Source organism: Triturus cristatus, chromosome 10 (genome assembly GCF_964204655.1).
Source record: "Triturus cristatus chromosome 10, aTriCri1.1, whole genome shotgun sequence".
Lineage (NCBI taxonomy): Eukaryota > Metazoa > Chordata > Amphibia > Caudata > Salamandridae > Triturus > Triturus cristatus.
In genome coordinates, this window is record NC_140593.1 from 98,850,833 (window position 1) to 98,863,667 (window position 12,835).

General features: G+C 49.2%; 1 protein-coding gene across 1 annotated transcript in view; it reads left to right on the top strand.

Moving 5' to 3' along the window:
- The first annotated feature begins 3,533 nt into the window (after nt 1–3,533).
- The window catches only part of LOC146788953 (uncharacterized), a 70,412-nt gene continuing 61,110 nt past the window's right edge, over nt 3,534–12,835 (top strand). The window contains exons 1-2 of the mRNA XM_085630987.1: nt 3,534–3,908; nt 7,982–8,110. Of these exons, the coding sequence (XP_085487113.1) occupies nt 3,534–3,908; nt 7,982–8,110 (504 nt within the window). The remainder of the gene's footprint in view (nt 3,909–7,981; nt 8,111–12,835) is intronic.

Genomic DNA, 12,835 nt, shown 5'->3' on the forward strand with positions numbered 1-12,835 from the left:
CTCTGCCACTTCCTTGTACATATCCCCCTAGGTATGTGTGGGAGTGCAGGAGGGTTGGCACACCCAGTGTTTGTATGTGTTTAAGGTGGAGTGGCAGGAGGCCGAGTTTGTGCTCCTGGGCAGGGAGACATGTCTAGTAAATATGAGGACGCTAGATGGGCAAGAGGTAAGGAATGAGTGGGTTGAGCTGGTGCAAGAGCAGGGTAGCAGGTGCCATATTAAGGTAAAGTAGCAGAGGTCCTGGTTTGTGATTTTAGACTGTGCCCAGTGCGTGGCACAAACTTGCACCTGCACTGGAACAGCACACAACTGAAAGGAGGCTTGGGGATTAGGAACAGCTCGTCTGCTTTTCAACACAAGGGGGCTGCCCTGCTTTCAGAGATAGCCCTGTCGGCGGGTGCAGGCAGAGACTGTACCCACATATGCAGTCATACACAAGTGGATCAAGAGAGGAGTTGTTGCATGCCTGCATGCCTGGCTGGTTCAGCGATGTGATGAAGTAACGGGGCCCCTGCTAAACTGATACACAGCCCAGGCAGGGAATATACTAGTTAGAAAAAATGAAAAAACACCAGGCGCAGTGTGTATAACATATGGACCACATGTCGACTCTAGACTAGACAAATATTTTTTAACAATGCAACAACAATGAATACACACATGAATAAAGAAAGCAAATAAATACATTATACATTTCTTTAATATTCTTATATATTTTTTTGATACAAAAATATATTTTTTAAATAAATATAAATAAATATACCTGATACTAACAATGAATAGTATTAGTATCCACATATGTTTTCTTCCTAAAGATCTACAATATAAATGTATAGAGATGATGGTGTCATCAACTACAATTCAAGTTGATATACATTTGTTGGAGTACATGACTTTTTCTTAATTATAAATTCTCTAGATTGAATCAGGATAATAGATACTAGACAATTAGATGATGACGACTTATGAATAGCCAAATAATGATCTTTCAGAAAAGGCGGGGCAGAGAGTGCATTTGATAAAAGAATAGACACACATACAGCTTAACTGAGCCCTGTTGAGAGGCAGAAATGAAATTCCATTATACAAAAACATTCCAGTATGCTCTGGCACTCGTCTCTCACCCCTTCACTGCCCCTGTCACACCTCTGAATCTTTATTTTTCTACAACCTCCTAGGAATGCCACATCTACCTCTCCCCCTACCACTGTTTAACCCTACTCAATCACTACAATCAACATACATACACTCATGAGGATTATTGTTCTGGCCAAAAAATACAGTGGGCTAGCACATAGACCTTGATTACAAATTTGTAATGTTACTCTAGATGCTGACGGGCTGCAGTACATCAGGGTTCATCTTTAACATTTTAACATATGGATATGGTCTTCTATGACAAACAGTAGTGTCTTTTTTATCTCTCGCTTAGTTCTTGCATTGTTTTTTAATTTGTCAATTGTGAATACATTTGTTGTAGTTTTATGAAGGTTTTATCAATGCTGCTGCTATTACACACAATGTATTTGTATGATTAAGTTTTTAAATCCTGTGAACATTTAAATAAATTGTATTTACAAATTTGTAATCAAGGTCTATGTGCTAGTACACTGTGTTTTTTGGTCAGAACAATAATCCTCATGAGTGTATGTATGTTGATTGTAGTGATTGAGTAAGGTTAAACAGTGGTGAAGTTATCTCCAAAGGACAATCCTTTGCTTTTTTCTGATTGAACCCTAGTCCTTTGGGTGTTTAAGGGTCCTTCTCACTTTGTGTAAGAGTCAAATCAAAATATACCAGATTTTTAGATAGTGGGGAAAAGAGATAGGTGGTGGGCTGGGCCGCTGGGAGGGGGGCCCCCCTCCACGTGCTTTGCAGGGGGGCCCCCTCAAGTTTCATTACGCCATTGCTATGTGTGTTTCTGTAGTGTCTGATATCCTTTCTTTAGCTATCTGCATACCACCTAATTTGAGGACTGCCTTTTTACAGCAGTGAACCCCTGTTTGTAGGAAACCACACAAGAGTAGTACAAAAATTATAACTGGAAGCAATGAAGTGAAAAATTTGGACACCCATAGGGGGAGCCAGGATAAAATACTATGAAATCAGTCCTGCTATGGGACACCTCCCTCCTTCATCATGTCAGCTACTAGACGATGCAGTGCTTGGATGGCAAGAGTGAGAGTTTTATTTTTGAGATCATTTCCAGGAATAAACGTACCACAGGAATCAACAGTCTTGGGGGGCGTGGCTTGGGAGCCAACGATGGTGGATGCGTGAGCCGGAAGCTCCGCGCCAGCCGTGATGATTCTCCTGCCTACCGTGGTGTCCGCCGGAGACCAGGGGCGCACTGTGGTGTACCTGACGGCTGTGGTCTGGGGATGGGGCTGCCCCTGACAAAGATCTCCAGGGACCGGAGTGGAGTGGGCGCCTTGTGCTCCGGACGGGGGCTGAGCCTGGTCTGCGGTGTGCCTGGAGTGCCGCTCTGCAGAGAACACATCGGAAGGGAGGTGGGGCCCTGTGGGCGCTGTGAGGCGCCGAGCCAACATTGTGGCCGGGCAGAGAAACAGAGTGCGGGAGAGCGGTGTCGATGCTCGGGGCGCCCCCCCCCAAGCTGGAGGTGCGAGTCTGTGACCTGTATTCCCCCAGACCTTCCCAGGTGTTGCTTGACAGTTGACAGTGGAGTGGGGGCTTCGAGTGAGTGGTGGGGGCCAGGAGCAGTGCCCTGGGCCCGAGCTGCGACCTGGTGTTTTCTCCGCCTGTGAAAGGCAGTGGCAGTCCTGAGCGGGGTGCAGAAGCTGGTGCGCTCTGCTTATAGCAGACTGAGGCCTGAGGCGTGGCCTGTAGACCAGAGTGCGGTGGTGGAGTGCGACGGCGCTGAGCTGGCCGGGCTTCTGAGGGCTGCGCTCAAGTTGCGCCTGAATACCAGACTAGGGAGTGTCTGGTTGCGATGGGGGGTCCCCCGCAGTGGTTGATGCCCAGTGGGGGAGTGCGGCTGCCGAGTCTTTGACCCGGCTTGCATATTTGGTGTGAGCTGTGCGCTTTATTGGTGGATCTGGAGGCTGAGGGGCCCACATGCTGGAGTTGGTTGGCAAGCACGCTGTTGGAACTGAAAGGGGAGTGCGCTCTGCCCAGAGTAGGTATGAAACAGGACTGGGGAGTGCAGCGCTGCCTGGATTTTGGAGCTGAGTGCTGCACCTGGCTGCCTCCCCGGATCACGGCCCTGGTGCAGTACTGGGTGGCCCCCATTGTCCCTGCCACCTGATTGAGATGTCTTTTAGGGTAACCTGGTTCTGAGGCCTTGTTCTGTCCACTGCGAGGGCAGGACAAGGGAGTGAATCACGAAAGCAGTGAATCAAAAGTCCCCGGGGGGCACACAGTACAGTGCAGGGTGCAAGAACAAGTCATCCAAGGTACTGGAACTTTGGGTCTCTGCCCTGGAGTGGTGGATGGCTGACACCCTGGTGGCTTCCCCCCGACCACCTAGAGAGGGGCTCACAAGATCCACCGTTGGGTATTTCACCCCGCTGGTGATGGGGAAACCTAGGGGAAAGCAGGTGGGGTCTCCCCTGGACCATGATGATGTGACATCAGACCTGGTGCACAAGGAATCGGAGGGTGAGCCCCCGGAGGTCCCCGTCCAACAGCAACTGGCAAAAATTCTAGCAGCCATTGCTGACAGTAAAGCAACGCTGCACCAAGACATCAACACTGTGGCAGTGGTTCTGGATTTGTTGAGGACGGAACATGCTAAGCTAGCCGACGGGGTCAAGCAGACCGAATCCACCCTGGTGGTCATTGCCCCAGCGCATCAGTCCTTGTCTACTCAAATGGAGGAAGTGTCCAAACGAGTGGCTGCCCTGGAGTGGAGTGCTGAGGATGTAGAGGGAAGAAATCGAAGGAATAACGTGAGTCCTGGGTTTGGCGGAAGTGGTAGAGGGTAACGATATGATCCAGTACCTGGAGAGATGGCTCCGTGACGTGGTTGCACCGGAGGGCCTTTACCAATATTACACCTTGTAGAGGGCGCACTGTGTCCTGGCCAGGCCGCCAGCCTCGGGGAGGCCTCCGCATCCAGTGGTGGTCAGACTGCTCCACTTCAAGGACAGAGATGCGCTATTGCAGAAAGCACGCACGGAGGGACCATATTTGGTCGACAAAAGCAAAGTGTCCTTGTTTCCCGACTACACGTTGGAAGTTCAGAGGCGTCGCACCTCCTTCCTTGAAGTCAAAAGGGCTCTGCGCGATGAAGGGATCCAATACTCCTTGATGTTCCTGGCATGACTGTGCATAGTGCTGGATGGGAAGACACACTTTTGTGAGCACCCTAAGGCTGCTTGGGAGTGGCTGGAAGCCTATAAGACGGAGGGTAGGCTCGAGACGCTCTTGAGGGCGGCTCGGCCTTTGGCCAGGGAGCCCAGGAAGTGGTTGCGGAGGAGGCAGTGGCGGGGTAGTTCGAAGAAACTGTGCCCGTCTCAGACTGAAAAGGAATGAGCAGAGGCATCACAGGCGGTGGCAGTTATGATGCAGGGTCGGCGATTGTCGTCGGATGGCGGCACGGGTTTGAAGAAAGGGACTGATGACTCAGACTCTGATGGGTCCCTCAGTGACAGTGTTCAGCTGCCAGTTGTGACTCCGAACACAGCAGATGATATTATGTCAAATGTGAGATGTTGTTTAGGGTGTTCCATTGGTTGCTCCTGCGCCCTCCTCCTCCCTTGTGCTGCCTCTCACCCCCCCCTCTGTTTTGTGCTCATGTGCCTGCTTCCAATGCATGGCGTCTTGAAGTGGGGGGTGACAATGGCAATGGTCAGGTGCGCTCGGGGGGTGGGCTGGACTGGCCTATCACGGCTGGCGCACTCTGGGTGTTTATTGGTATGTTAGTTAGACGCCCGTGGTGACTGCCATGCTCCCCTTAGGTCCTAGCCTTGTCGCTTTGGGCCTCCTCTTGTTGATGCTGTTTTGTCTAAGGTTTGGGCGGGTGGCCGTTGCTAGACTGTCCTGGGGTCAGGGAGTTGGGGGAGGAGGGGGAAAATCATTTTGACCAATGCATACTCCATTCAAATTCATTTCCTGGAACATACGGGGAATGAGGTCAATGACCAAGCGCCATAAGATTTATGCGCATGTGGCTCTTTTACAGGAAACTCATTTGACTGGGGGTGAGGTGGCTAACCTACACAGGAGGTGGAGAGGCCGAATTTATGCCACCACTTACTCTGCTTTTGCTAGGGAGTACTGATATGGATGAGACCTGGGGACCCCTTTGAGCACACCCGCACCAAGGTAGATAGTGAGGGCAGGTACGTTCTGGTGGCTGTAAGGTTGGCTGGGAGAGAGGCGATGTTTGGGAGTGTGTATACGCCAAATGTAGATCAGTTGATATTCTTTCGGCTCAGTTGGTTGACTATGTGGGGGGGCACACTGTGATTGCTGGTGATTTTATTTGTGTGGCAGATACTGTGGCTGTCAGATCCCACCGCCACAGTTGGGGGCCCAGACCCACCGGGTTGCAGCAGGGTTTCGGAATTGGATCAGTCACTGGTGCCTGGAAGATGCCTGGAGGCTACAACATGCAACAGACAGGGAATACTCCTACTTCTCCCCTATGCTTCAAGTCCACACTAGGTTAGACACCTTCTTGTGCTCTCCTAGTTTCAGTACCTCTGTCACGCATACTGAGTACCTGGGTAGGACATTATCGGATCATAGTCCCCTGCTGCTGACGTACCAGCCTCTTGAGAGGCGGCCCCTGATTCCGCTGTGGAGACTGAATCCGCTAGCGTTGGAGGACGCCCCTTTCCGGGACTCTCTGAAGTCCCTTATTGAGATATATGTTTTGGTTAACGCCGGGTCGGCGTCCTCTGTCTTGGTGGAGTGGGAGGCATTTAAAGTGGTGGTGCGTGGCCACGGCCTGGGGCAAACCATTGGTGCACAGCGGGAAATTAAGCGCGAATTGCTGGATATGGAATCTCGAATCCGGCGTCTAGACAATGTTCAGGGGTTGAAGGCTACTGCTGCTGAGCGCCTGCAAGTGTCACACGCCAGCTACAACGAAGCGTTAGGAAGATTGAGGTGCCACAGTTACCGTGAATATCTTGACAGGGTGCAGAGGGAGGACGGAAGGGCCGGGTGACTCTTAGCATGGTTAATTAGCGCCGATCACGCAGGTTCAGACGGATCCGGGAGTGTTACTTCACGACCCTAATGCCGTTAACACCCAGTTTAGAACCGTTTATGAGAAGTTATTTTCTAGCCCTGGGCCGGTCTCTAGCTCGGATGTTCGGGAATTTCTGGAGGCACTGTCATTGCAGGCTCTGGACAATGAGGTGCAGGAGGACCTTGGGAGCCCAGTGACTCTACATGAAGTTAGAGCAGCTGTCACAGCCATGGCAAAGGGGAAGACGCTAGGTCCGGATGGACTTCCGGTGGAATTTTACAGGGCCTACATTGATCAATTGGCCCCCAGACTGGCGACCCTATATGCAGAGTCTTTGCACTGAGGTGCCTTTCCTTAGTCGACCCAGAGTGCGTCAGTGGCGCGCAAGAATAAGCAGGCACTAGGCTTAAATAGGGATTTCATGTTGGTACATCCTACCCCAGAAGTATAGTTGACATGTACGCCACCCTGCCTAGTGAGATCATTGAGAACCACACTGAAACTCTGCTGTTGTAAACGTTTTGTCGTGCAATTGTGGAAACGAAATCCATATATGTTAATAAAGCTATGTTTAAAAAAAAACAGGAATCGAAAATCTTGGCAAACACCCCACCCTCCATCGTGATAATCAAGTCCAACAGATAACGATGTTGTATCACCATGAGGCAGATGGCTCTTAGTTCTTCCTTGATAGCATTTAGGCCCAGCTCAGTGTTGTTGATCATCTTCAGCTGCCACTTGTTCAGTGCATGGCCCATTGTAGTTTTCCATAGGTTAGCCTAACTCTGCACGATAGATGCAGCATTTCCTTTGCGCACATTACTATGTAAACACGTTTATCTTTGTGCTACATTGCATTTTCACATAGAACTTGCAGCTGTTTGCACAATCCTGTTTTCGCGTTCTGTTCTTTCCTGTGATTTAGTCTGAACACATCAGACCAGGTCAAACAACAATGTCCCTTGTTATTTCGTTCTGGTCAGGTGCTAGCACCTAGACACAACACATGAGTGCAGCTGTTGTTTGTGAGAATTTTTGCCTTGTCATATAGGTATATCCAGTAATGTTACATACATAGAGAGAGAGACTTTTCAGAGAGAAGATCACGACTGTACCTGAGATATAGAATGTCTACCTGTGTACGCTAAGGTACGGGGTCCGCTACTAATCCAAGAGATCTTTGTTATATAATTATTCCACTTCTTTAGAAGGGGAGCGGGGGTTAGGCTTATCTGTCTTATAAAATGACAGGGCTTTTCATAATATATGGATTACTGGCTATACTAATGGTCTTTTTGTTAAGCATTTGTTTTCTGATTGTGGCACGAATACTGCATTCTAGAGTTTAAATAAACATTACAAACTTCCATCATGTCTCTTTCATATCTTATTGTGGATGAGTATGAGTGTGAGAGCAAAAGGGGGTGTCCTGTTACTGCGATCCCTGAGAGGGTCACTTACATATCCCTCTGGATATGGTTAGTAGGGCAAGTGAGACACTATAGCTAGCTGGACTCAGGCTGATGGGTTCCGAGGTAGTGTGGTGATTAAGTTCCTACTTACTGACCGTCTATGGTCCCCAGCATAATTCTGTTCCTGAGCAGAAGCCCTGCAACACAGCATTTCCCACCTGGTTATCTGTAACCAGCGGGTGTTCGCCTTCATTTGCAAGGTGAAGAAGGATATGTACCCTCCTGTGTTTCCTTGAGTTTCAGAAAACAATGTAAATTCTTCCGGAATGTCCTTGTACTGAGCTCAGCCAATATAATCAGCAGTTCTTCTTCTTAGAATCTGATACAACAGTGTTGTTTTCTTCTGTAGCGGATGTTCGGACAACTTAGACGGATCTACTACAGGGATGACCAGGGTTTGGGTGTAGATGGTCACGAAGGTGCAGAGGCCCTTCCATCTCAGGACGAGCTGAGTGTAGGCAAGCTGGCCACAATTCCAGTACATATCCATCAACGTGGAGGTGCCCCATTGCAGGTCCCTTATATGCAGTAGTTATGTTATGTTATGTTAAGCAAGGATTTGTAGAGCGCACAGCTACTCAACAGAGTGTCCCGGCGCTAGGACAGAAGAGACAGAAGACCTGAAACTCTAAGACCGAGAAGGGCTAGTTCATCCAGGTTATTGTTGGAACATCCAAGTTTTTAACAGTTTTCTAAAGACCAACAGGGTTGAGGCCTGCCTGAGTGGTAATGGCAGTCTGTTCCAAGCACGCTCCGCATGCACCTGAAAAGAGCGACTGCCACAGCGTGCTCTACAGAAGCTAGGCGTCCTAATTAGATGTTGATGTGCTGATCTAAGCGATCTGCTTGGCATATAGTAGAGGATTCTTTTCCGAATGTAATGGGCCCTCAGCCCGTGAAGTGATTTAAACGCAAGAACTAGGGCTTTAAAGAGAATTCTGGACCAAACCGGTAACCAGTGTAGATTCTTCAAATGATGAGAAGTCCAATCTCTGGGCCCTAGCTTGAGTACTGATCTGGCGGCTGAGTTCTGAACAATCTGAAGCCTGTTCAGTAAGAACTCCGGCTGGCCCAGATAGAGGACATTAACATAATCCAACCTGGAGGTGAGAAGAGCCTGCATCACCGTCTTTCTATGCGGGATCAGTAGCAGATAGAGAAATGTCCTCAACATTTTCAGGAGACCGAAACACGTGCCAGCCACTGTCTGAACTTGGGTTTTCATGGATAACATGTCATCCATCATTACTCCCAAGTTTTTGACAGTGTTAACTGCCATCTGGGGAGGAGACATTTCGTCTGGCCACCATTGTTTCCAGACATCTAGAGGGGGGGTACCAAAGAAGATAATTTCCGACTTCTCTGGGTTGCATTTAAGTTGGTTAGATTGAAACCAAGCAAACACTTCTGACAGACAATTTCTAATCTTCTGTCCGTTAAAATCTTCCCCCTTCCTACATGTGAACAACAACTGAGTGTCGTCCACGTAGGAAATAATCTTCTCCTCACCAGCTTCCGCCAAATTAGCCAAGGGGGTCATGTATAGATTAAACAATACTGGGCTCAACATAGAGCCCTGAGGGACCCCCACATTTAAGGGAGGATTCCTGGCTGAGAAGGGAGGAGACCAGACCTCTTGCTTTCTATCCTTCAAAAAGGAGGCAAACCATTTCAACACCATGCCACCTAAACTACACTCCTGCAATCTCTGCAGTAGGCGCTTGTGGGGCACGGTGTCGAAGGCTGCTGAGAGGTCCAAAAGAATCAGTACAGCTTTCCCTCCCTTATCTAGAGTCTCTTTGATGGTCTCAGAGACCTCAAGTAGGGCCGTCTCTGTACTAAAATTGGAACGGAAACCTGACTGGCTTGAGTGGAGAAGATTATTTGCTTCAGCAAAGTAGGAAACCACAGAGCGTACATATTTTTCTATTGTTTTAGCAAAAAACGGGAGCAGAGAGATGGGTCTATAGTTGGAAAGTATTGTTTGGTCTGCAGTGGGTTTTTTCAGCAGCGGAATCACTTTCGCACTTTTCCAATTCTCAGGAAACTGGCCAGTGCATAGGGACAGATTCAGGATACTATTAACTGTAGGTTTCAAAATCTTTGCCATAGAGGCTAGAAATTTAGCGGGGCAGGGATCCGATGGAGAACCCGACTTCAGACCCTTCATTATTGTTAAAGAAGATTTCTACAGGAATAGGGGGAAAGCAGGAAAGGAAAAGATTTCCTATCTTGATTTGATAATCGTACAGGGAGGAGTCCTTAGTTTCGGGCCTAAAAGAGGATTGGATCTCTGTTATTTTCGTATAAAAGAAATTAGATAACTGATTGATCCCATCCACGGAGAAGGAAGGATGATTCGACCCAACATTTGGTGACGAGAAGCTTTTCACAATGCTGAAAAGTTCTCTACTTTTATTCCCCGAGGATTCAATTTTACGTGCAAAAAATAATTTCTTTTCCTCCTGAATCCTCTTATGATAGGTTCTTATAGTTTTAAAAATATTTTTCAAGCTAAAGTCTTTCCTCCATGCTCTTTCCAGACGTTTACAGTCCTTTCTATCCTGAATCAAAGTGGCATTGAACCATGGAGCGGAGCGTCTAACGGGTTTAGGCGGTCGCGGGATCAAAGGGGCAAGGGCCCACGCGCCTTGCTTAACCCACTGTTCAAGGGATTCTATGTCCTGCTTCACAGTTGTCATTTGAATCAAGCGGTATTGTTCCTTTCCCTCTCAAACACAAAGAATACAGTGTAAGTTTCCGTGCAATTAGGGGTTACCCTTCACTTCCAACCAGGATCCCAGATTTCCCTGGCATGGACTGTCTGTGCTGGCGTTTGACTACCTCCCATGGGACTCATTTCACCTAGAGTCATCAAGGTGAACGGCCCTGCAATGGAATTCCATAATGATGGTCCATTTGTCATTAAAAAAGGCGGCCCCAAATATGTTAAGGGCCACCCTGGGACACAGATGGAGTGTTAGCGGACGTGTTTGGTGACTGGTGCGGTGGTTTTGCTACCTCCCAGAACCTCTTTTCTACAAAGTCTCAGGACGAAAAAGTGTCCTCCCCTATAGTACCCCTTCTGCGCATTCCTGTCTAGCTTGGTTTGAATGTCGGTTGGTTCGGTAAAAGGTACAGTGCTGAGGGGTTGGTCTCATACAGGGTGATGTTTACTACTGCTCAATTGGATTCCACTCAATCGGGTTGTATCTTGGCCTTAATCCTACATAGGTACAGATGGACAAGACATTGTGCTTTCTCTGGGGCTATCACTTAGAATTAGTAAAGTCTACTGCACCTACGGCGTGGGATGTCAGCACACATATGTGACACAACCTGTTCGTGGTTTGAGTGCCCACTGCGGGCATGTGCTTATAATCAATCAATCAATCAATCAATCAATCACTTATTTGTAGAGCGCACTAATCACCCGTGAGGGTCTCGAGGCGCTGAGCGGGGGTGGGGGTGCAGCTACTGCTCGAATAGCCAGGTCTTGAGAAGTCTCCTGAAGATCAGCAGGTCCTGGGTCTGTCGCAGCTGTGTGGGAAGGGTGTTCCATGTCTTGGCAGCGAGGTAGGAGAAAGATCTGTTGCCGGTGGAGGTCCTGTGGATGCGTCAGACGGTGGTGAGGGCAAGGTCAGCAGAGCGAAGCTGGCAGTTCGGGGTGTAGAAGGTGAGACGCTTGTTGAGGTAAGCTGGACCGGTGTTGTGTAGTGCTTTGTGGGCGTGGGTGAGGAGCTTGAAGGTGATCCTCTTGTTGACTGGAAGCCAGCACAGGTCTTTCAGGTGGGCCGTGGTTGGCGGGGTATGTCGAGGATAAGCCGCGCGGAGGTGTTCTGTATGCTTTGGAGCCTCTTCTGGAGTTTGATCGTGGTTCCCGCGTAGAGGGCGTTGCCGTAGTTCAGTCTGCTGCTGACGAGGGCCTGTGTGACCGTCTTTCTGGTTCTGGTGGGGATCCATCTGTAGATCTTGCGGAGCATGCAGAGCATGTTGAAGCAGGAGGAGGAGACGGTGTTGACTTGCTGGGTCATTGAGAGCGATGAGTCCAGGATGAACCCCAGATTGTGTGCGCGGTTGGCGGGTGTGGGTGCGGCTCCCAGGGCGGCAGGCCACCAAGAGTCATCCCAGGTGGAGGGAGTGGATCCGAGGATGAGGAACTCTGTCTTGTCAGAGTTGAGTTTCAGGCGGCTGGTCTGCATCCAACTGGCGACGGCCTTCATTCCTTCGTGGAGGTTGGTTTTGGCAGTGGCGGTGTTTTTGGTGAGTGAGAGGATCAGTTGAGTGTCGTCGGCGTAGGAGACGATGTTGAGGTTGTGCAAGCGGACGATGTTGGCGAGCGGTGTCATGTAGATGTTGAAAAGGGTAGGGCTGAGGGATGATCCTTGGGGCACGCCGCAGATGATCTTGGTGGCTTCGGAACAGAAAGGGGGAGGCGGACCCTCTGGGTTCTGTCATGAGGAAGGAGGTGGTCCAAGGCTTTGTCGCGTATTCCTGTGTCGTGTAGGCATGTGCGTAGGATGTGGTGGCAGACGGTGTTGAAGGCTGCGGAGAGGTCCAGGAGGATGAGGGCAGCAGCTCGCCGTTGTCTAGTTGGGTCCTGATGTCGTCTGTGGCAGCAATGAGGGCGGTTTCGGTGCTGTGATTGCTGCAGAATCCGGATTGGGACGGGTCCAGGATGTTGTTCTCCTCGAGGAAGTGGGTCAGTTGCCTGTTGACGATCATTTCCAATCTTATACCATGTGTTGTGTAGGAGTGCGCTCTGTAGTGAATGAGGAATGTTATGTTATGTTATATGTGATTTATACAGCGCACGGCTACTCCAAGGAGTGTCCCGGCGCTATAACTGACCACAGACAACCGACAAGAAACGGGAAAATACATGCCCTGGAAGCCAAAACCCAAAAAGAAAGAAGGGGGGGAGAGCTAGAGCATAAAAAGCCACGTCTTCAGATTACGTCTGAAGGACAAAAGATCAGAATTTTGACGGAGGGAGATAGGAAGACCATTCCAAAGGCGAGAGGCCATGACTTGAAAGGATCTTCCTCCAGTCCGTGAAAGCCTAAATTTAGGGATTACGGCGAGAGATTGAGAGGAAGATCTTAAGGAACGTTGAGGAGTATAGGGCTGCAATCTGTCTTGTAGATACGGGGCTCCAATCCCGTGAAGGGATTTAAAAGTCAGGACCAAAGCCTTAAAGTAA